Source organism: Sylvia atricapilla, chromosome 1 (assembly GCF_009819655.1).
Source record: "Sylvia atricapilla isolate bSylAtr1 chromosome 1, bSylAtr1.pri, whole genome shotgun sequence".
Classification (NCBI taxonomy): domain Eukaryota; kingdom Metazoa; phylum Chordata; class Aves; order Passeriformes; family Sylviidae; genus Sylvia; species Sylvia atricapilla.
In genome coordinates, this window is record NC_089140.1 from 52,658,549 (window position 1) to 52,683,885 (window position 25,337).

Consider the following 25,337-nt stretch of genomic DNA (forward strand, 5'->3'; position numbering starts at 1 on the left):
TTTCTATTCACTGTTTTATAGCAAGAAAACTTTTGTCAGAGTTTATTACAAAGGAACAGCATAAGGAAACCAAATAAATAGTTGAATAATTAACAGTATGCAATATAATAGTACTAAACTTCCATTACATAAAAATTAAACTTTGGAACAGCATCAGTATGAAAGATTTCTTAGAAAACTAGGACTGAGTCCAAGATCCTCAGATCTATACACTGCAAAAACCACTCGGTTTTGATGCCCAGTTGGTGTCAGCTTTGTCCTCTGAGGGACTGCATCCATTGAGAACTATGACTCATCTATACTGCTCCCTAATCCCACTCTGCCCAGCCACAAAACATGGCTGTATTTCCAAGTGTCTAAAGGAGAGTGATCAGGAAGCAGGAGGCATGAGCTGTGCTTCACTGTTTCAGAAGAAGTAATATCTTCTTCCTCATCTGGCAGCTATATTGAACAATTGCAACTTAGCCTAAGGATGCTCTTTTTTTTTCCTTAAAGCAGCAGTTGGAGCAACAGAAAGAAGGTAGAAATGACCTCATGATCCCAGTAAAACCCCAGCTGGTTCTGGGGGAGGTGAAATCAAGGGCTGATTAGCTGGACAAACTGTCTAATCTAACATGGTAAAATCAGTGGAGAGAACTTCAATAACTTCAGAGGAGCTACATCAGACTGTCATTCTTTTTTCCTCTCATCAGCACCGTGTGGCCACACTGAGCTGGATTCTATTGGCACATCTCACCCAGCACAGAAGGGGAAGGGAACAATCTCTGCTGGCTTGCAAGCGACTGAAATAAGCAAGCACATCACTCTCAGGAGCAGGACTTTACTGTGCTCCCAAATCAGACATATCTCCAATACAGATTTCTTTACCAGTAAGGCATGTGCATCTCTGTCTAGAGAAGCTCAGCTCACTGTTCAGCTACACACCAGAGGAGTCTGGGTCTTTGACCTGATGTAAACAAAGAAATACACATACAATGATTTTGAAATCTGTGTGTCAAACCAGGTGACCAAATTTTCCTCTCATACAAGTTTTAGGTGAGCAGATAGCTCCAACACTGAAGTCAGGAGGTGTTTGAGGAAAACACAGCATTATATATTTGCATCAAATACCAAAATATATCCTAAAATACTTCTATTGACATCTGTCACTGAAACACTTCCAGTGTTGACTTCTCAAGAACACTGGAACAATTCAAACAAACTCTCTTACCAATCAATATCAATAACAAAAAACAGAAATAAAAATTAAAAACAAAAAAAAAAAAAGCTTATTCTCTTTGTTAAATTCCTGTCAGCCACTTAAAATCTTATCAGTTCCAAGAAAATAAGAACTTGGCACATTTTTGTTGTATGCCATTTATAAACACTTGCTTTTATCTAGAACATTTATTGCATATCAGAAATTCACTTGGCTAGAATACTTTTGTTTAGTAGAAAAATCTGCCTTCCAGTTATAGCTATGAAGCTCCACACAGTTCAGTAAATGAATTCTCCTGGTATTTCCTGCAGTAATGGTTCCTCAAATTTAAATCGTTTGGAAATGGCTTTCTGCTCAGTTACTTTTTCTTTTTCTGACTGCCTACATTGTCCCAGTGTGTATGAAGCCACTACAATTAGTTCTTCTGTCACTATTGATTCTTGCTCTCCAGTCTTCTCAGCATCTACTGATTGTTCAGAGGCAGAAGCTGCATCTTTCTGGATGGCATCACTGGTCTCCCCTTCCATACTCTTATTCCAGGCCCTGCAAGCAGGATTATCACTTTGTTCTAACCATGGATGTTGAAGACATTCTTCAGCAGTTGCCCGGTCCCTGCAGAGGAAGGAAAGTATTAAAATAAATGTCCAAATGAGTACAAAGTTCAGAACCTTGCAGAAGAGATCCCCAAAATTATTCCAAGGATATGACTGTATTCAAGACTGACAGAATTGTAAATAAAAAAAAGGCACTGACAGCTATCTTTTACCAAAAAAAAAACCACTTCCTGATCACTCTCTGTTCAAGTAGATTAACTCCTAGCATTTAAAATAAAGGAATTAATAGATCCCTAAATATGAGTTTACACTTCCATGTTGCCAACCAACTTTTGAAGTTTATACTTTCTATATACAGAAAAATGATCCAACTTTTACATTCTTCAAGTATTCCCATAGACAAGCAGGAGGCAATTTCAATAGCTGAGGTGTCCCATGAAGAACTGGTAAAGTTCCACAGAAAACACCTGTTCTATCTGGGAACCTGGAATTTCCAGTTTGCTGCTCATTAAGAAAAGTGAACTAATGAACTAGAAAAGGCAAAGTTCTCTACCAATCCATCCAAAGCTCAGTTCACTTAAAAGACTTCAGCAAAGTACCTGCAAGAAGAATGAGTGTACTGTTCACCACTACAAGCTACAGCTGCTACACAGTTTTCTGAAAGTAGTTGGAGTTTTAATTACTAACACTTGGACATCATTTGGAATATACAGGCTTGGATGGAAATGGGGGAATTCTCTTCTTATATACATAAAAAGTAATAGTACAATAAAATCAAAGCCTCCTTATACTTTAAAAATGAAAAAACTAGCACTTGCTACATTTAAAATTAAGTCAGTTTGACATATTAGCATATACAATTGTGTATTTTACTTACTCGGGTTTCTTAACCAGCAGAGTTTTGATGAAATCCACAGCAGACTCTGAAACAAGGTCAAAGTCCTCTCCAGAGTAACTAACGTTCATCTGAGATATATTTAAGAATGTTTCTTGTTTATCATCCCCCAAGAAAGGCGATATCCCTGTTAGCATAACATATGCCAGTACTCCAATGCTCCTAAATTAAAAATAAAAACAGAAAAAACAGTTTTTTAGTTAGCCTTTTTTTTTTTCTTAAAAGCAAACAAGCAAAAAAAAATCCCCAAAGAACAACCCTTTTCAGTAAAGTTATGATGACCATTGATTTGTTCAACTTACCACATATCAGTTGCTGTACTGATTGGGTCATAACTCAGAATTTCAGGAGCTGTTCAGGGGGAAAAAAATGGGTTTTGTCATATGCAGACATTACAATAGTGTTAAAAAATGTGGTAGTAGTCATATGGTAAAATTTAAGAAAAGTCATTTGAAGCATGACACTCTTTTGAAATCAAAATACTATTATTCAGTTTATTTAAGTGATTTCTATCATTCATTGTTTTTAAGTGTAAAAAAATGTTTTCCCTTTGTTGTCATCTTCAGAAGCCAGGCCAGTCCCCTTCCCAGTTAAGGAATCTGTATACGAGTTTCTTGCAGACAAAACAGAAACCGCCAACATTGCACATTCCAGCACTGTAACTCATAACTCTGAAGATCTACCACACAACTTAAAGATATTTTCAAGTATATTTTCAAGGCCTGGAGTGGTATGGACTGAAAAAAAAAACAAATAGAAAACCTACACAGACTAAAATATTGTATTCAGAGACTCAGTATGTGAATTTAAATTTTCAATCCAAGTAATACCTGTTATCACTGATGGCAAGAATCATCTAAAGTGTGTATCTTTAACATAAGCACACAATCATAGTTCACTAGACCAGCAAGACTTGCCAGTTCTGCCTTTGACAGCAGTACCACCTCCAAAGTAATAACTTGATCTTGTGACACAGTAACTACACAGCCAGGCTGGCATGCTCCAAATTCTCTTTCCACTGCCCAGAAGCCTGGACTATTCATCACTCTTATAGTAACAACTTACCTACATATTCTGGAGTTCCCATGATTTCTCTTAGTTCCTCACTGCTCTTCATTATTCTGGAAAGGCCAAAATCTACTATCTTAACATCTCCCAGAGGAGACTTACTGGTTAGCAGAATATTTTGGGGCTGAAAAACAAGAGGAGGAGACTTTTGGGATCACCCAAAACTAATGTCTATGACATTGCATAATTATTTTAGACCATGAGCAGCAATATTGCCTTCCATAACAAGTATGATACCCTGGATCACTTATGTATTTCCCTCAAGGCAATTTTGAAGAGACACTTAGGCTAAAATGAGTGGCAGGATTTTCCATTTAGAATTGAGAATCAAACCTTGTTTAGCTTAGAGTACATTGGAAATACATGCCAATAGCAAGTCATTTAACAATAGCATGTAAGTACTTCCACACTTCTACCTCTAGTCCTTCATATCAACTTTTTAACTCCTCTTCACTCCTTCACTCTTCCAATAGATGATGTAAAATACCTCCCTTTGAAGAGTGTCCAAAAACACCCAACACTTTAAAAACCCTGAACACACAAAACTATTTTGACTGCACCTGTTTAAAGGTCTGTTGCAACCAACTTGAATCCTGTTCAAAGTACAAACAACTGTATTACAGAATACTAACTGAAGAAGAGTTTAAAAAAAATAGCAGCCTGAAAAACAGGTTTTTAAGAGCATCACCTTTGGATAAACTTGTTTGCACTGACGTCACTAGATCCTGGGTGTCTTCCTTCAAAGCATCTTTGTGGTCATTAAGAAGTTCCTTACTATTTTAAATGCTAGCTCAAGTTAAAAAAACAAAAATTTTTGCAACTGAAGCATATTCTTGTAAAAAAAAAAAAAAAAAAAAAAAAAAAAAGGGTTTGACTTTCCCTACCACCAGACCAGTGATCACACTGGGTTTTATCATTAACTTCTCCAAATGGTAGTGCTGTCAATTGACATTGCATTCATGCTTCTAGAGAGCACAAGTTCCATGAAAGTGCAGAAGTCTTTACTGAACAATCTTGCATCAGGGTGGTTGAAAAGGGACAAAAAGAGTAAGAACAGCAAAGCAACCACTGACTGATAATCCAGCTGGAGTAACACCAACCTTTACACTTCTTCCCTAATTACAGAGCTGCTCTGTCCTCTATCCTCAGAGTCATTCATGAAGACATACTCTCACATGAACAGCCTTGCTTTTAAATACAGAAATACATCTGGGCAAGATCATTTAAAAAAACTTAGGCCAGTTCTTCTCACTGCAAGACCTGAATATTGTCAAGTTTTTTGATTCCTGCAGAGTTAAGCTGTTATTTGAAACTAACTCTATGATGTCAATTTATTTTCTGTTTGTAAACCTACATATTAGAATAGCTCTTTTTTATTTTCTTTACAAACTAGGATCTGGTGGCTATACAAAGGCTTTTGGAGCTGCACATTCCCACATTCTTTATAGTTCAGATTTGTTATTCTCTATTTGTATTAGAAAAGCAAACATCCAAAAAAACCTGACCATGCCTCCCTCATTAGCCTCTCAGATATTATTCCCAGTGAGAAATTTAGTTATGTTGTGAAGAGTCAAATTAAAAGCATGAGATAAGTATTTGTTCTCTATATTTAAATGAGGAAAAGTTTTTAATGGAAAACTTTAGTGAAACGCTTCACCCCTGTATTTTAACATTTTAGTAGATAAAGCAGCTAGCAGAAGTAGTTTTTATTGTCTTTTTTTTCCTTAATCTTATTATGCAAAGCACACCTATGCAGAAAAACCCCTGTCTACAGTATGAATTGAGTCATAACTCTAAATCAATTCTTAATGAAATACCAATCATTTTTTTATTTTAACGAATCATTATGGGATTCTTGTGAAATGCCAGCATGAACCCTTAAAGAAGCCATAGCTTCGAACTCACCATAGTTTTCAGCTTGACACAATTACTCTAAGTTTCAGAAAAGGAAGATCATTTCCTCACATCTGTAATACTGCTTCTCTTCTGGTTTTACTCTGCTAGAATACATCTAGGTTTGCCTAAAGCCAGTCAGCCCACAAAGACAGGAGATGCTGGCTAGAGGCTCTCCTGGAGGCCATTCTAAAAAGGGCCTTTCACTTTTACCCTCAAGCACTATTGAAATTATTGATGAAAACCACCAAATGGCAATGTTTGAAAACTTCCTTCTCTACAGCAGCAAGGCTTAAAGGTTACATTTAGATCCTCTTATTTCTTGTATCTTTAGTTGGTTTCAAGAAGATACATAAAGACTAAGGACCCATAATAAAGTTCAGGTTTTTAATCTAATCAGCTCCTCCTCACCTTACCTAATTTCATTAATGTTGAAGGTTATCTAATTATATAATATTCAAGAAATCTCAAATCCTTAGAAGAAAAGACAGGAATTATCCAAGAAAATGGTCAGAAACAGGAAAAACAGACTAGCTGAGATACCCCATTACTAAAGATACTAAACTGGGCTTATTCTAAAAACAGTAAAGGACTCCCATATCTTCTTCCTCAGCCCCCACGTCTGCATATATTCTCTTCCATTCCCAAGTACCTTAAACTTTACCATACACCTATTCAAGATTAAGTCAAGCAGTACATGAGAACACATAGAAAGGAGACTTCCCTTACTCTGCAGCTTTTAAGTGCCATTAAGAGGAGATGAAAGACTCCTGACTACAATCTATGCACACCCTGCAAATTAAATAGCACCAACACAATACTGTCAAGTGATAATTAATTTGCACTTGGTAGCATTGTATTTGCTCTTCATCCAAGTCAAAATTAGGCTACATGATTGTGTTTTGCTATTAAAAAGACATATTTCAACCATCTTTCAGTAGGACCATGCTTTTGGAAAGAATTGATCAAGTCACAACCTTGCTAAGCTACATCAAAATACCCCATTTCTTTCTGCAGTGTTTAGTGTCAGGAAAAATCTTGTATCTACTCAGAGGGCAAACAGAAGCTAAAGCAAGGTAGCTGTCAGTGTCATAGATCTGGTTCTTTAGATTTATCATAAAAATATTCAGCTGACAATCACATAAAACCACTTGGGTTTAAACTCTTCTGGGTGTAGAATTGAACTTTTTCTGAAGGTGCAACATTTGGAAAATTGGATGGACCTTTCCAAAGGAATTTTTAAAAAACAAATGAAATGGAAATCTTTAGAGACACAAAGGTGAAACTAATAGCATCCCCCCCCCCCCCGCCCCCATTTTAGCAAAAATTTGTCAACTTTGCAATTGGCAAACACCTTGCATAGCAACAGTAAACATGCAGAAACCTTTCAAATGTCATACAAACAAAGTAGCTAGTAAATTCCACGTGCTTTAAGCCACAAGTTAAAGCAGCATGAGACACATGATACAACAGACGAGGACTGTGGGTAAACAAATATGCAGCCAAAGCAAGCACCCAACTTTTTGAGTTCTGTCACAACTGGGTCTTTTTTAGAAGTCTTGCAAGGCATGTGGATCAATTAATCTTTGCAAGTCATGGGTTTTAATTCTATCATTTCTGTAATTTTTATTTGCCAATAAAAACTCTGAAGACCTCCATAAACCTTAGTTTGCAAGAGACTGATAGTTTTATATATCACAAAAGTCATCACACTGCAAATCGGACTCCAATTAAACACACATAGCACACTACAGTAATGTATAAACATGTTCATTAACCTCAACCACTAGACAATTTCCTCTGCTAAACGAACTTCCATAAGGCAGCAAAACAATGCTGGATTTTTCAGTGAGAACTGCATATGCTCCATGTTATAGCATAAGTTTTCTGACCAGTTGGAAAGTTTTTAAGTAAGCTTTTTATGAATATCTTTTACAGTAAAAATCTGTAATCAACATCCCAAGTTTACTTTTTCAAGTAAGTACTGTAGCGTTATAAAACTACATCATAATGATGTGTCATCATATTTCTAGTTACAGATATTCAGCTGATGATGCTAAGAAACACCACAACTTTAATTATGAACATGTACAGATATATACTGTCCACAAAATACATTTAATTTTACACGCTTTGCTTCAAGGAAATTCAATGGCCAACCACTGAGACACTGAGTATCTTCTTTTAGCATACTGGAATTTTGAGGAATTCTAACTGCTTATTTTCAGTCTTTCTGAACACTTATTCTCACATCACTTGCTAAAAATGTTTCATTAATTTTTAGTACAATTAATAATATTCTGTGTGTGTGACTCAATCAAAATTTTAAAGAATTCCACATATAATTTGAATAAATGTTTGGAAAATCAGGCAGGTGACATAATTGTGTGCCAATATGACTCACCTGCTTCAGCTGATGAATGGTTCATGATGTGCTAAGTTATATATAAGTACATACAGCTTGATACTAGAATCTACTGGTAGGTTTATAATATGCCAAAATACAGCTAAGCTTAAGTAAGGATCATAGCAGCAGAACTAACATGCAGCAGCTTACAATATACTTAGCAAATATGAGACTAGGACATATAAAAAGAATTTAAAAAAATGTAATGCAAGTTACTTTTTAGACTGTCTTGAAACTGCCTTGAATTTAAACTAGTTCAACCTCATAATGAAATACAGTTGCATCTTCCATATGAGTGCATGGATAGAAGCTGAAGAAAATTAACTTCAGCTTGCTGCCCATAGGACAGGATAGTTCTCTGGATCCCTGTTACAACTCCCTTCCTGCCCATAAGATTTCATATGATGGCAACTGTGCTTTTCACTTGATTTGTTCAAAACTGTTTTCAATAAGAAAAAAATACTTGTTTCAGTAAATCATAATAATTTATATAACAAAAGGGTGTCAGCCAACTGTTCAGCAGCAAATGACAGACATTTAAATAAGGTTTTACAGTAACGGGGAAAAAAAAGGAAGAAAATGCTATAAATACACTTAATACATGAATTTACCAGTGCTGTTTGAACATTTCATTCTGAAACATTACACTTTATCCCACCAATCTTATCACCCTTCTTCTTCATTAAAACTCAAGTGAATAAAAATAAACCAAACAAAATAAACCTCCTGGTTTTCAATGGCCATATAATACCCAGACATTTTTACAGCAATGTAGAAATGAGTCAGGTCTTACTCAAAGCATTTCATTTGCAATCTAAAGTGCAAGGCGAATTGACTTTTGAATTGATTACATTTCACTTAATCAAATGAAGTTTATATTTAATATAATCATAGCAACCCCTCCAAAGGCTTGCAGACCTGGTGGCTACTCTATCCCAAAAGTATAATTTTATCATTCAAGGTATAATTAGGTAAAATTGTGTAATTACAAATTGGCATTTTTATGACATATTACCAGCAAGAAAGTCAACAGATGAGAAATCAATAAGAAAAATACAGCAACAATCTTACCTTTAAGTCAAGATGAACAACATTGTTTCTGTGCAAGAATGAAACTCCTTCTAATATCTGCTTCATAAGTCGCTTCACATCTTTTTCTTTGAAGGCCTCCTCTCTTTCAGCCACACATTGGTCAAAGATTTCACCTCCAGCAGCACTGTGGAACAGTAGGAATACTGTTAGTTCAAAGACTAATTTATAGCACCCATTAGGCCCTACTCACACTGGTTTTTTTTTGTATAGGCAATATCAGCAGGAGGTATAGCCCAATTGTGATATTTTCAGTTATTAGACATTTGGCAAGGTTTTTACAGCCTTGGAAGTGTTTTCTGCAGTATGGCAGCTTTGGAGAGAGGTAAAGATTTTAGTCATTTAGGCTAGAGAATATGAATGGTACAGGAATTTTGGGGACTACTTTTGAAACACTACTGACTTTGCTTTCAGATGAATGCCACAATTGTTTGAGGACAGTGTTTTCCTAAAAGATGTGTCTTTTGCCATACCTATGAAACTACATGGAAATTTGGCCAAGGCAAATCTTTGCAAACACAGAGCAAGGCATCCCCACCTCCCACCTCCTCATCCTCCAACACTTTGCATATACTCAAAAGAATAAATATAAAGTCTGCAACTGAACTGTTAACAAAGTCTCTGGTATACAGGGATGCATGAAGTTTTTAAACTTCTTTCATCTAAAAATCGCTCTAAAAATTTTAGCTCTCAGCTTGCACCCTCTTTTGTTTATATATGTTTAAACAAATAACAAAATAACGAAGTGACATAAATAGATTTTTAAGTACTCTGAAGCCACATGCAGTACCAGCTCTGTGTAGCAATGGCTCTAGAGAACTAGAACCGTTTTACCATATAACCCTGTAGCACCAAAAGTAAAATAAACTGAAGAGATGCTCCAGTTTAAAACGAGAATGAGCATAAGAATGTTAGAAAGGGGCCACTTTGCATATGGATTGTTGAACTCCTACTATGAAATCAGCACATACACCCTTTGTTCTGCATGAAATTCTATGGTCACCCCTTAGGGAAAGGTGGTGAAACCCTCAGGGGCAGAATCCTTTCCAGTTACACCAAACTGCGTCATGCAAAAATGACTTTGCACAAGCATTAATCTTTACCAATGTATACCCATGTACTCTGCCTTTGCTTGCTTTTTTTTTTTTTCTGATGAATTGTACTGTCTATCCCAAAGACAGCCAGGCACATTCAACTCGAATGTAACAGCAAAAGAGAGTTCTACAAAAACGGTGCATTTCAACTTGTACCCCCAGAAAAAGAATATATTTGAATATATTCAAATTTTCATTTTGCCTATACTAACTTTGCTGCTACAATCCTAGTACTATCAAAAGCCTCATGGAAGAAAAAAAGGCTTTTTGCCCTGCAAGGTATTCTCACTGCTATTCTTTTAAGTTTTCCCTGCAGATGGTCTTACCAAAAAAGTTAAATCTTAACCTTTTCTATAGAGTTTTACACTTCTGTTCTATATGCTGGCTAACTGGTACAGCAGTACAATTTGATTATTAAACTAAGATTTTCTTTCAAAAAACCCCATCTATTAAATAATTCTTTTTCTTCATTATGTATCAGATGATAGAGCTCAAGAGTAAGTTTTTCAAAGGCATATTAATACTATAATTCCTTTTGAAAAAATTCATATGCCTGACACTATCACATCCTTCTTCACTCCATTTTTGTTTAATTCATAGAAATAGTAATATTTCAGCTTTGAACAGGATTCAAATATTAATGACATTTTTAAAACGAACATCAGCTAGTGTATTCTAATATCCTAAACGAAATTCCTTGAAAAAGCAACATCAGTTGGATTTTCCACATAGAAATAGAAAAACATCTACTGCAATCCATAAATTAAAATTTCTGCCTTAAGAATGCCATAATATGTTACTTGAAGAGTGATTTAATTCCTTGTATCAGTGAATTATAATGCACATGCAGCGATAAGATCTACTACCAAAATAACTAACACAATATGTTTTATAGCAAAACCCCTGCAATTTCTGGTAAAGCTGTGCTACTTCAAATAAGGGAAAAAATACTTCTGCTGTTTAATTCTGTGAAATCGGATTTGTATCCAAAACATGGGATCACACTTTAATAGACCCAGCTGAAAAAACAGTGGAAGTTGAGGGTGGGGGGGTCCTTATAAAGACCTGCTTGCTATGTCTACTTGGTAGGTATCTGCTATAACTTGTTTATTAGTGTAACTTAATTAAAACTGAGGTAGACACCAATGCTAAAATGTAAGCTACATAGAATTTTAATACTACACTTAAAAAACTCTGAATTATAGATGTTAAAAGTCAAGGCAATAAAAGTTAAAGCAATGTCCCATCAGTGAAATCAAGAGACAGTGCTACTACCAATGTGAGAGTAGAAAACTCTTGATCCAGAAACTTTATTTTAAAAAAAAAAAAAAATTTAGGTCCCTCCCTAAACTTCTGAAGATCCTTGTGTTCATCAGCATTTTTAAGAGTGAGACATGCAAATACAGCCCTCACACATGCACACCCACTTCATAGCTTACGAGACATTGCAATTCTCAGCTGCCATAGACACTTGGCTTCACCAAATCGTTTCACATGGGAAAGGAACTTCACATGCAATGTTTTGGTTTTTGATCTTAACTTTGCTATTTAGGGTGCTGATGGAACAACTCCTTCTGGACAATTAATTCTGTCCAAAAAATACCACATTCAAACAAGTAACCAGTAACCCTTTACAAGAACACATGGAAATTTGATACTGCAAGACCATTTCGTGTATTGTTGCTGCAGAGTGAGCTTAATGGATTCCCTTAAGCAAAACAGTCAGGGAGGTGTGAGCCAAGCCAGTCACAAGTGGTTGGAAGCACAGGCTCAAAATTAACTCCAAAAAGATCCTTCTGCACACCTATTCCAAGTTTTGCCAAGCTCCTTAACAACACTTTCAACTCAGCTATTTTGTATTCCCCAGCCAGATTTCAGGGATAAAAAAAAAAAAAAAATAAAAAAAAATCTAACCGTAGAAGGGTTCAAAATACCTGCTAGGAAAATATCATGGGCATGTCACTGTTATGATTTCTGTATATATGCAGACCAGGAGTTCTCTGGTGTTAATAATATTTACCCATTTTTCATTGAACTGTAGTTTTTCTAACTGTCATTATGAAATAACTTAGCAAATGATTGGGCCAGTCAGAAAATGTTCTTAGGGGAAAAAAGAAAAGAATTCTCCTTAGAACAACAAAGTTTTTAGGAAAATAAGCCATCTTAATCTGAAAAGAAAATTGATAAGGACATATTTAATGGCAAAACATTTTGAAATCCAGTGTTACTTAGAATGCATTATTTCTCCAGTACACCCTCCCTTAGATAAGTGTATGAAAAAAATGTGAGACAAAAGAAGGCTTTCCAAACTTGAAAGCCACAGCAACCATAATTCTTCAGCTATTTTAATTTACTTATGAAAATACTGTCATGCCATTAATTTCTCTCGTTTCAAGTGAAATCCAACTGCTCTTCATCAATGAAAAACATGCTAACACTTTTACTACTTAGCACCATAAATGAGCTAAAAGCCACTTGGAAGTCTAGAGAACTAATCTTTGTTACAATTACGTTGACTTTCGATTAAATGGAGACTACTTATCTTCCTTGAGATATATCTTAACAATGAACTGTATGAAATTCAGCTTTAAACTTCTTTCAAGTACACTTAGCAGACACTAGCACAGTCATTTAACTTATCGTTAGAAAAAGACTGAACAAACCTATTTCAGGGCACCTGAAAAAATGAACCATTCTTCCAGCTTTAATGGACCAGACATTAAGTTAGTGTTCTGAAGGATGCAGAAGTACAAATCAGCAGAGTACAGAGATATGTAGACCAATTCCTAAAATACACCTGATTTAAATGCTGAGTCACATAATCTGTAATGGACAAAAATTTACTTCCTGAATCTTCAACTCTGTCAAAAGTCTTTCTTGAAAGTGTTATCCTTGCAAGATAACAGAAAGTCACCTACTTTCTGTTCATGGAGCTTGCAGTACAAGCTGTTCACACTACAGTGGTTGTAACACTACTAGCAAAGGTTCATGCCCACTGCTGCTGACAGCCATACCTCTTTCCAAGGCATACCATTGGATACTAAGTGCAATTACTGGTAATTTTTCCTGTGTAAGACAACGTAATGTACCAATGTCCCCAAACCCTGAGAAAGCTGTAAATCTATATCTGATGAGATGAGGTGGGAAAAGAAACATCCAAACACATAAAATTGAAGATACTGGTCTTAAAATTTCTCAGTACTCAGACAAATGCTTTTTTTTTTTTTTTTTTTTTTTTTTGCCTTTCCAATCAGGCAGCCCAAGAACTGAATAAAACACAAACAGAGGTAACTCAGACCACTCGAGAAGTTTTCCCTTAAAATTTTTTTAGACCTCCAATCTTGATTTGAGACTAGTAACTAGACTCTGCTTGCTACTCAAACAGACAAGATGCAAACATTGAAGCAGCAGAGATTACAGTGACTACAGTGTGTTTAAAGTGTGATTGCAGTGGGTTTGCTTCAAGTTCTGTCTGTTTAATCCCATGCCAAATGGATCACTTACTGCCAGCAGACTCTTATTTTAACCAGTCACACCTCCAATAAGCAGAATAATAATTCATGTCCAAGACTATATATTAACTTCATTAATATTAATGGACATACAAGTCCATCACATTATCCAAAGGTCCAAATAACAGCTGAAAAAACACTTTATCCGGCATATCAGATAAATACTAACCGTCTTCAAGATGATAAAGACAATTTCTTCCTCTTTTTAAAGCAAGCATAACAAAAGTCTACCATACTTACACAAGGCTCTGGCTCAGTTCAGAGGATCTCCATAATAAAATATTAATGATGAAGATTTTTGAAGCTCTACTTACAAGTTTCTATACATTTGATCTGCTAATTATCCACTGGTATCATCTATCCCTTCCACAGATGTGTAAAAACATGGTGATGAACACTTATAAAAAAGATGGGTTCTTAAGCATCAGATGCTCTACTGTTCCTTCTTTCAAAAGAAATTGAAAGATGACAGGTAGGTTGCATACAGGTATCAAGCCAGAAAGTTACCAAATTTGCTTTTTTTCTTTTTGTATCTGATATGTCAAGTTTCCCAGACTGTATCTCTTCCTTCTTTGGCAAAATTCCAGGTTCTTTTCATTCAATTTTCAGTGAAATACAGAAACATAACTGACCCAGAGATTAATTCCAGGCTTTCTGTTACCCCTTCAACTCGGACTTAAAAACCCTGATTGAGGGTTTTATGACAACAAACCAAAGTCAGAGACTGTTGTGAGGGTGGATGCAGACAGCCCCAATTTGCTGTGCTACAGCTGAAGCCAACACTGTAATGCCTCCTTCCTTCCCACTGCTCAACATGTAATATTAACATGGCCAATTTTAAGTTTGTTTTCTGTCAAAAACTGATAGTGCCTGAAAGACAATCCTTCATGTAACATTAATATTTCTCCTCCTGAAAGCAAAACATCTCCCAAAGGCAAAACCCTCAGCCCTTATGACATATTCTACATCAAGACAAGAAACTTCAAAATCTTAGCAGATAAAGTTAGTGGCCAAGATCAAGTATTTGTTTTACTTCTTCAGGAGATAAAGATCTGCCACAAAGACCATCAAGCTTAATAGAAACTGAAATGCCCTAGAGAAGCTTGCAGTCTAGGTATGTTCTTTAATCTTCTGCATACAGAATGTCAGAAATTCACTAACATTCATACCTGTTTTGTTGCAACATGTCTTTGGAACACGTTGACATTAAAGAAGCACCCAGACATACTTGCTGAAGTCAGGGAAAGACTGTTTTCGTAATTTACAACTCTAGCATACAGCTACTTATCTGAAACAAGGTATGACTGTTTGATGCATATAAACCCAATAATTTTGCTAATTACTTAACAACTTAGTTAATATTTCAGATTAAAAGAGTTTTGCAACTCTAAGAAAATTGAGTTCCAAAACAAAACTAGGGATTTTGTATTGAAATGATCCCAAACTCATTGCTTATTTAGATTCCACTGCTCATATTAAATCCTATGGGATCTAGAAAATGAAACTGTATTTGAGTTTAAATTTCTACTAGTGTTTAAAGCAAGTATTTATGAGTCTCAGTAGCAGCAGTTAAAACCCCAGAAGCTCTGTCACACCTATGTATTATAAAAGATACTTGAATATTTCACACATTATGACTTCATTAAGGGCACTATGAAGTTTAAAAAAATGTATTCTAGAAAGAATTTTGTCTTAGGAGACATGGTCTCATTCCATTTCACTGAACTTTAAAGATACAGTTTCATTTGACTTCTGAACAAGATGTGATTGGGACACAAGATTTCTCACCCTTTCTTTTTACTATCAAGTAAAAGAAGAGCTGCACAAACTAAATTTAATCTTAACAGACAAGTCACTTCTGAGCTATTGAGCCTCACTGTTCCTCTCCTAATTATTTACCATCCATAGAGTAACAAGAACTTAAAGTTCAGTAGCAACAACCATTTGGCTGAATCTTGGAAGCCAGCTAGATGTCTTACTATCTAAAGCCATTGGCATATGAGATGAACAGTCCTAACAGCTGCAAGAATACCCATCTGGACAAACTCAAGTGGAGAAAACCACACAGACAAATGCAGAGTTAAGTGTCCTTTGAAAGAAACTATTCTAAATCTCAATCCTCCTCCTTTCTTTCCCCCAAAAGATACTGTTTTAGAAAGTTGTCTGTTGTAGAGGGTTTTAATAGTTTCTTTTTAGCAATAATGTTGCTTTCAATACCTTTTTTATAACTGGTAAAAAAAGACAGCAGATTTCATCCCATCTTTGCCACTGTCAATGAAATAAACTTCAGTTCTTGAACAGATACTCATTGCTTCTTTCCTGTTCCTCTTTTACATGTAGGGAGTGTACAGAGTTCATATTTGATTAAAGATGCTTTAACTACATAAACTATAGTTCAGCTTTTAAAAATACTACATAGTTAGAGAAATTTGCTATAATCTGAAGTAGTTATGAGACTGCATATAACTTCTTGTAATCATCATTTTCTTAGCAATTCTTCTTGAAGTTAAGCTAGGGTAACAGGCAACCAACAGAAACTTTTACATTATTCACACTGATACACAGTATTTTTACATCATTATTTTCAAGCAAATACTGCAGAAAGTTATTCAGGAATTATAACTAATACTTACTATTCCAGGACTAAAATCATCTCTGTCGCAGTTTCATAAACTTCATGCAAGTTAATGACCCAAAGGTTGCATTGTGCCAACTCAAGGACTGCAATTTCATGGATTATTTCCATCCGACAGTCTTGGCCCTTTCTTCTTTTTCTCATGAATTTTGCTGCAAACTCTCTTTCAGTGTCTTTCTGGATACACTTCTTCACCACTGCAAATTTTCCCCTGAAATTAAACAAAAATTTAGTTTTACATGCCTTAGTGACAGCTTTAGTACTGCCTTTATAAATTAATGTTTCAGGAAACTTGATCCAAATAATTACTAATGGGTGCATTTAAAATGCAATCTGAATTTAGAAATATGCCCTGCTGAGTGATGAGTCCCGTGTTCAAAACACTCCAGCTCAGAATGTAAATAATCTCCATGAAACATAAGGAATTAAAAAAACCCCAATCAATTCAAACAACGTGGTTTTCAAAAATACAGAATAAACGGGCTGTGCTAGTTCCCAAGATTACATTATCCTCAAAAATTTAATTAAAAAAGCTGGAAAAATCAAAATGTGCAAATGAGCAATTTATGTTTTCTCTGACCACCTCACAGTAACCCACTTAATGTTTTCTGAAGTATCCCACCACCTCCAAGGTAACAGCAGTCTTGTTGAATCCTGCTCCATTTACCATGCAATAGCCATAGTCTGCTTTTTTTCTAGATGGCACTTTGTATTTTTACCATGCATGTCTCAAATGATAACAGCTGGAGTTTTTGGATTAACAGTTCTCAAAACTGTCTACTTACACACTGAGACTAAGGAACATGGATAATTTAAATACAATGAAGTAGCTGGACTAACATCAAGCTCTGAAACACGATTTTTGCAGCAATGCCAAAGTGCACAGGAGCACTGAGAGCAGGGAGAGCTGAGCACCGTGCTCAGCCCACATTAATGAGCGTCACATGGGCAGAACACACACCTGATGATGCACCAGGCCAGCTCAAACCACACTGCAGCGCTTGTGTCACACCACTTCCCCCACAGCACTCTGGCACAAGCAGCTGCCCTTAACTTCCCTGCAAGAGTCCCACACCACCAGCTCCACTTAGTTCCATTCACACAGGGCTGATTTTTAGACTGAAAAGGTATTTTAATTAACAGCTCTCACTAATGCAATGATGAATTCTCACACTTTGAAGTATAGTAATCTTACTTCACCCCTTACTATACAGGTCTAATGATCATCAAAACTACCCTTATTATTTATATGTAAACATTTTCTTATAAAGCTGCAGGAATAGCTTTGAGATTTTTATTTTGGTTCTTTACTTACTGTAGGGTTGCTGAAACCAAAATAATAGTCCTCTTCTATTTTTGAATACAATTACTGTGCGTTTTGCCTCTCCCATCTCCAAGCTGAAGTTCACAGAATTAACTGCTTCAACTCCTGTCAAAGTTTTCACTCTCCCAGCCTATTGGCAGAAGACTGCTACCCATGAAATACAACTGCTAAACAAAGTTGTGGTGAACTTGCTTTTAATAAGCATTTGTTTCAAAATCACACAGTCTAAATGAATCTAGTCAAATAAGTATCCACAAAGTGGTATTTGCTAGGCAATCTCAATAAAATAATTGGACTTAAAACCACTGATACAGCCACAGTTATTCCTTTAGGAATAATATTTTGCATAAGCACATTATCTACAGCACAATATGTATGAAGACTAGATCACAGCACAGTCTAGATGTCTGGTGAAGGTAGACAAACATAAAGAATACGCTTTCGATGTCTTGAATCTAACTTTTTTGGAAAAATGTTATTAATTACTAATACTTAAATGAAGACAAAACTATTGAGGTTTGTAAATGCATGAAGATATTTTTGTAGCACTAAATGTATGTATAATAGAAAGCTATGCATTTATCAAAAGTGTTAAGACACTTGTTCAAGTTCTTAGCACCAAAGAACATCTCAAGAAAAAAAAAATCAACTGGTGAGTACGCTGTTGAAAAACAACATATAAAAAAATAGAGAAGCCCTTTAACAGCAAGTTATTTAAATACCTGATATATACTAAGCCTTACACCAATAAATCCAGGTTCCTGTCTGGGTTCAGCCTTCTCTGTTTTCCTTATATAGTCTCTGAATGGACTATGTACTTCCTCTTGAATGTTGCCTTAGTGTAGCCAAAAGCTTTTAATTCTAGCACAAGGAAGGACCTAGAGAAAGTGACTTAGAAAAGTTTGAGATCTCTATAATACCGCTTTCAAGTACTGTGCTGTTTTGAATTACGTACAAAATCTACCTGGGAACAAGTTAATTAGCCTAATGAGAACTGATGTCACCGATTCACTGCGCATTAGTCAGTATGGAAACTAAACAGTATTCATGGAACAGCGAGAAAGGGCAAGAGCCACCACCGTGTATGGCCGCGTATGTCCTGTTTAGTTGAGCTGGCCAGAAGCCTGAGAAGTGACGTAATTCAAAGGACAGGTTACACAGGAGTTCAGCCAGCTGACAAATACTAATTCTAAATTGTTTCAGACCAAGAATCCAGCTCAGATTCCTTATGGTTTGCCTATAACTAGAGCTAATACAACTACAGCCTGTTGGAACTCATCTTTTCTGAATACGATCCCCAAAAAGATTAAATTTGACAAACCTGATGTTTATAACCAGTAGAACTAACTACTGTGCAGTGATCTAGGTTCATGTCTGAGAAAATGTCAGCGCTAAGATCCAAAGATGGCATCTACTATACAGCTAAGCCAACAGATAAATTTTAAATAATTTCTTTTTGATTGAGACAGAATAGTAGATAAGATAGATATAAACAAGCATTCTTACGAAGTATACAATGCAGACACTACATCTTTGCTGTTCTTAAAGTCCCACTTTTCAGAACTTTTATAAAAAAGTATGTAAAACAGTGTTAGATCACATCATTGCTACTTTAGTGTATTGAGAAAAGCTAGCAGTGAGAACACTGCATGGAAGGAAGAATAACTTTAAGCTGAAAATCTTAACGCAGATTTGTCAAGTTGAAAACAGATTACCAGACATCCAAGCACAAATAAAAATGCTTCAGAGGGAGACAAGAATAGGAAACTCTAAGTAGTTCTCAGTCCTCACAAGAGTCTCATTCAAGAATTATGATTTAATAAATCTTATCTGACAACAAAGAAGCTCAATGTCACCTTTTCAGATTGCCAACAGAATTTGCATTGTTTCATTAGGCACACATTATAGCTCAAAGGAAAACTGTCAAATCACAAATCAAATGTCAAATCAGATAAGCAGGAACATTTATGTCACACCAATTAATTTTTGTTGTCCTAGATTCAGAACAACAGAGAACTAACCTTACTAATTTATTTATAATCTATAAAAAACCCCCTAAGCTTAACTAAGTATTTTAAAATAATTAACCTTATTTTTAAAGTAACCTATAAAACACTGTCACTGTAACAAATGTAGGAATAACTTCCTCTGTGAAGATATTTACTTTTTATAAAGTTAAAAAAACCCACTTTTCTGAGATACACAATACTATATGCAGTTTATTACGTAACTCATATCAAACTTTTTTTTCTGAAGTGTGTTTTATTTCCCTCCTGACAATTTTGGATTTTCAAACAACATAGTGCAGGGATTCCATTTCTGACGTTCATGAATAATTTACTCACATAAATTTATTCTCAAATGGCAAAGCCAACTACTTGCAACTCTTCATTTTTACCTCTTTTTCACTTTTGCTTAGTTCCACAGCTATTTCACCCCAGCTGTGCTACTGCAGAGAGCAGCTAAGGACAGCAGTGTCATGGCACAAAATGGTACAAGGGTTATGTAATGCAAAGACACGCATTACTGAAAGCTACCTGAGAAATAAGTTTGTGCCAGCGTTGTTACTTTGAGGAAAAAAAAATCCAACACATGCACTATCTGCACGTGAAACTACAGCCACATCACTCGTCAGGAACAAAGAATATTTCACTCCTTGGAGTGAAACTAAGTATTTCTTATTCTTACCTTCGGGAGGAGACTGAGCTTGTAAGCTTTAACAAAAAACTGGGAGTGAAGGGAAACCACTGAACTGAACTGGACATATTTACATGTGTGCACACATTTTGCTGGAAGATAATTTTATTGTGGATCAATCATTTAAGGTGACTGTTACCTTCCAGAAGAAAGACAGACTAGCCAACTTATACCTTCCTCTAACCCAGCTCTAGAATCATGAGTATTATTTTCTGTACACAAATTATGACTTCCAATATGTGCACAGCTGGTCTCACCTAAAAAAAGGAATGCAACATTCCATCAACAAGCTGAAGAATTAATAACGTAGTAATACTTTGTCCGCAATTAGGAGGTTTTCTTCCTCGAGGAAAAATGAGCAAAGCACCTAAACAGAATTATAGTAGATTCCTTAAGGAAGCTCTTGGTAGTAAAAAATGTATTGTTCCCCATTTTACAGTACAATTATGGCTTAAGCACAAATGGTAGGCGGAAGAATTAAGCAATGGTGTCTTGTCCTCTGCAAAGGTCACACTTCCTCAAACTAACTTAACTCAAGCTAGCACTGTCTGAAAACATTTCAATCTCAATGAGGTGATGAAAAGTGGCACCCTTAAAACAATCAGAGGTAAGTTTGATTTCAAACCTCATGCAAGTGCAGATTTGTGTGAGAATATTGTGATTTTTAGGACAGTAAATTTATTAAGGCTGTGAATACTGGACCAAAATGTCATGTATTAAATAATTTCATTTAAAAACTTTTATTTCCATGTCATCCTAAGGAACTTGGAATAATTTCCTTTCTTGAGTGGCCATTATAATGAAGGTTTTGATATTTTCCCCAAGTGAACCTGGCTTTCCCAACAGTTGTGTTTCAACAAACTTGCAAATGCTTGTTCAACAATTTAACAAGGCAGCACCTTCTGAAGCACATAAGCTCAATCTGAAAGCATTTTTTTCTCCCGTGAGCAGAACTAACTAAGCCTGACTTCCCACGGGTTTGCACCCAATCCCCTCTGGTGACCCTGTGATCAAGTTCCTCCTAGGTTCATCTATGCCTTCCAGGACTGCTTTCCCCAGGATCTTTGCTCCCTAACGTGCCACCTGGGGCCAGAGCCCCTGTGCATCTCTTCCCAGCACTACCAGAACCACAGAGCCTTAACATTTTGCCATGTTCCATTTTCTTCCCAGCTCCTCCAAATGCAGGGGGCCATAGAACAGAAAACAGAAGCTCCAAGTGCCCAGGAATGCTCACACAGGTGGACTGACAGAATGGGAGATCAGAGATGGCACAAACCTACTGAGCTCATGCAACAGCCCTCAGCACAGCTGATAAACCTACTTGCTTCTTTCTCTGCATTCTCAGTTTTAAAGACAATCCATATGGATGTTGTTATTCTCAAACCTACCTAAAGTTCAGCCTGTAAGCTGTTTCTCTAATTCTGGAGAATGGGATGGACAAATACAGAGTGTGTAAACTTTTTTCTACCAAATCTTAATGCCAAGACGGATTATGTTGGGTGCACAAGGACTGCTTTTCATCCGAGACAAAAACCTGCCATACCTGGGTGCTAATTTGTTCTTTGTAAAGATAAACTCTACCCATAAAGAGAGAATTACACAATTTATAAACACATAGAAAGTGTTACATAAAAGAACCAATGTGTTGATCAATTATCAATAGAATTACAGCTCTGTGTGACAGAGAGACTTTCCACCTATGTTTTGTTACAGAGTTGGCAAAAAATAGTCTTTAATGGGAGCATTTGAGATGAAGTATCTGCCTTTTAAAAAACAAAACTTAAAACTGTTGAATAAACCAAGTATATGCATTCAAATGTAGAGATTTCTATATTCTGAAAGAGAAGATACTGAAAGCACTTGTGAAGTTGAGGAGATAGTCTGAACCAAAAATATGAGCAAGTGTTGCTCAAAACCATGACAAACACTTAGAACTGCCACTTACGTAATTTTAACTACAGGTGCAAAATCACAGCTTTCATGTGAAGGCAATCTTTAAAATATTCAAAAAATATTCCACACAAAAATCCATGCTGTGATTAACTTGTTTAAACTGCACACTAAGACTTACAGTAGTGCTTAATTCTTGTTCTTAGTGTAAAGCAAATAATCTCAGTTGTACTTTTTTGTTCCAGAAGGAACCTTCGTCTATTCCACGCTCTGATTAGGCCAATGACTATCACCTAGCTCTGAGGGAAAAGCTCATTCCATGGAAGAACTACAAAATATTTTCTGAAGTCATCTGAACTTCAAATAAAAAAACCCAAAACAACCCAAACCAAAACAGCAGTGATACCAGGACATTCTATGCTACACTGTTCTTAGGCTTTTTGGACTATTTCTTAGAATTTAGGCTGATTTGTAGGCTTGCGTTTAGTTACCTTCAGTTCCCAGGCCTTGGACATTGTGATCACACCAATCTACAAAATGCTTTCTCATTCCATGGGATGTTTCTCCCACCTGCTCACCACGCGAATCCTTTAGACCACTATGTTTAAACAGGTAGTATTCTACTGGTATATCAGAGTTAGTAAGTGAGCATTAAGCTAACACCTAGGCAACCTAAATATTTGGTTAGGAGTACTAACAGCAGCTACCTTTGCCTTGAAGCTCGTCCTGAACTCCAAAGGGGTTGGTTTGGCCGCTGTATAAACTGAGTTACACAGCGAGCATAACTTGCAACAGAACGCGTGTTGAGGAGGGTATCTTTCCAATACATCCTGTGGTATTCCATCTAATCTTTTTTATTGGAACACTCTTTGGACGAAGCACATGTAATTCTAAGAATATTATCATTCTTTAACATGAAGTGACACAATTTCAGACAAAAATATTGGTCAAGTGTAAAATTCCACATATGCAGTTCCCAAGATGCAAAACCCTTTTAATGAGACTTTTTGACGGAAACTTTGCTTTTATATCAGTCAGGTGTTGAAATTACAACATGGACTAAACATTACATGTGGAATCACTTCCAAACCCAAGATTTTAACCAGCTTTAACTCCTCAGAAAGTTCCACCATTAGATTACGCTCAAGCGTATGCTACCCCAAACGAGCGTAAAATTGTTTTTCCAGGTCACAGCTTACAAAGCTCGAGAAAACAATAACAATAATAAATAATAATAAATAAATAAATGAAGGGGGGGAGGGGGCAGGGAGCCGAGGATGACTTTTCCAGCAGGAGGGACAGACGGCTGCGGGGCACGGCTGTCTGCAGCACGCTGTTCAGCCGAGCCACCCCCGGGCACGCCCTCGGAGCCGGCCCGGGGCGCCGGCCGCCGGGTGCCCCCGGACACGGCTCCTCCCGGGCACCGGCCCCAAGGCTGGCACGCCACAGCCTCCCGGCCCCGCTCCTTCCCCCGCCGTGCCGGGCAGCGCTCACCTGCCGAGCTCCCGGCCGGGGCTGAGGCTGTACCGCTCCTGGAAGGGCTCCGTGCGGATGGGCGTCCGGATCTCCGCCAGCAGCCCGCCCCACCGCTGCGATCGCCCGGCCGCGGGCTGCGGCGGCGGCCGCTCACCGCGGGAGCGACCGGGCGGCGGCTTCTCGTCGGGGCTCATGGCGCGGGGCTTCTCCCTGGGCTGGGGAACGCCTTGTCCTTCCCCTGTCGCCTGCCGGTGTCCGTGTCCGTGTCCGTGCCCGTACCCGTCCCGGCCCGCGTCCCTCCGGGCGCTGCCGCGGGCTCGCGGAGGCTGCGGGCAGCACGCGCCGGCCGAGGGGCGGGGCTCAGCCGCGCGGCCCCGCCCCCCGCGCGCCTCACCTTGGCGTGAGGGCCCGCGCGGGGGCGGGCAGCGCCGCCTGGCGGCCGCGGGGACCGGCAAGGCGGGGCGCCGCCCGGCTCCGAAGGGCCTAAATAAACCCCACAGGGGAGGGGTCGTGTCTGGGTACAGACAGACTTGCCTCGCCTCCTAACTTGGATATCTTCGTGTCACTGCAGCTGGGGGATCCTCCCCCTCTATTCGTCCGCAGCTCGAGCAGTATGTCCAGTTCTGGGCTCTTCAGGGCAAGAGAGATGAGGAGTAGCAAAGAGGGTCCAGTGGAGGATGACAAAGATGATCAGGGACCAGGAATGTTTCTCTTATGAGGAGAGTTCTCCAGGAGCTGGGCCCTGTTTATTCTAGAGAGGAGAAGACAGAGAGGGGATCTAATCAGTTCATACAAATATGACAGGTGGGTGTTAAGAGGATGGTGCTGGAGTCTTTTCAGTGGTCCCTAGTGACAAGATGTGGAGCAATGGTCACAAACTAAATCTCAAGAAGTTCCATCTCAACATGAGGAAGAACTTCTTTCACTGCGGGTGGCGAAGAACTGGAACAGGCAGCCCAGGAAAGTCGTGGAGTCTCCTTCTCTGGAGACATTAAAAATCAACCTGGATACGTTCCTATGTAACCTGCCTTAGTGATCTCCAGATGTCCCTTCCAACACTAAGGATTCTGTGATCCCCCAGCCCAGGACCTCACTCTGTGGGCACGTAGGTGTGCCTCATGGGGCAGCAGGGAGGGAGTGTGAAGCCTGGGGTGAACCCGCAGGAGGTGGAGGGCATCGGCTGTGTGGGGCATCCAGGCTCAGGACACTGGGAAGCAAGGCTGACAGAGGGCAAGGAGAAAAGGGGCAGCAGCAGCTCTTCATGGGCCAAATGCACCTGGCCCACCTGATGAAGCCTTGGTCCCTGTGGTGTCTGAGGCACGAGTCTCAGTTGAGCCATTCCCACAGCTGAGGCGTGTGTAGCACCTCTCCTCCATGCATGCCTGAGATCCAGGTGGCTCTCTGAGGTGTGCAGGAATTGTCTCCTAGTCATCGGCTTGTGCAGGCTGGTGGGAATTGCCTCACGGATTTGGCATGAGCCTAACAGGAATGGAAAAGGCTTGAGAAAAGCATGTGCTTACTTGTCAAGCCCTTCACTGTCTCGATTACTTAACACACATGTTAAAGACACCTGTTCTGTGTGGCTGTCGTTTATCAAGGCACTTC

The 25,337-nt window shown here is 38.0% G+C and overlaps 1 protein-coding gene across 1 annotated transcript; it reads right to left on the bottom strand.

The window, feature by feature from the left end:
• STK17A (serine/threonine kinase 17a) lies at positions 1–24,046 on the bottom strand. The gene is made up of 7 exons (XM_066322791.1): positions 23,751–24,046; positions 16,344–16,556; positions 9,087–9,231; positions 3,713–3,839; positions 2,950–2,998; positions 2,630–2,809; positions 1–1,810 (listed from the first exon to the last, which is right to left on the bottom strand). Exons 1-7 carry the CDS (start codon positions 23,924–23,926, stop codon positions 1,477–1,479), a joined length of 1,224 nt encoding a protein of 407 aa, XP_066178888.1. The 5' UTR covers positions 23,927–24,046; the 3' UTR covers positions 1–1,476.
• Positions 24,047–25,337: the final 1,291 nt, after the last annotated feature.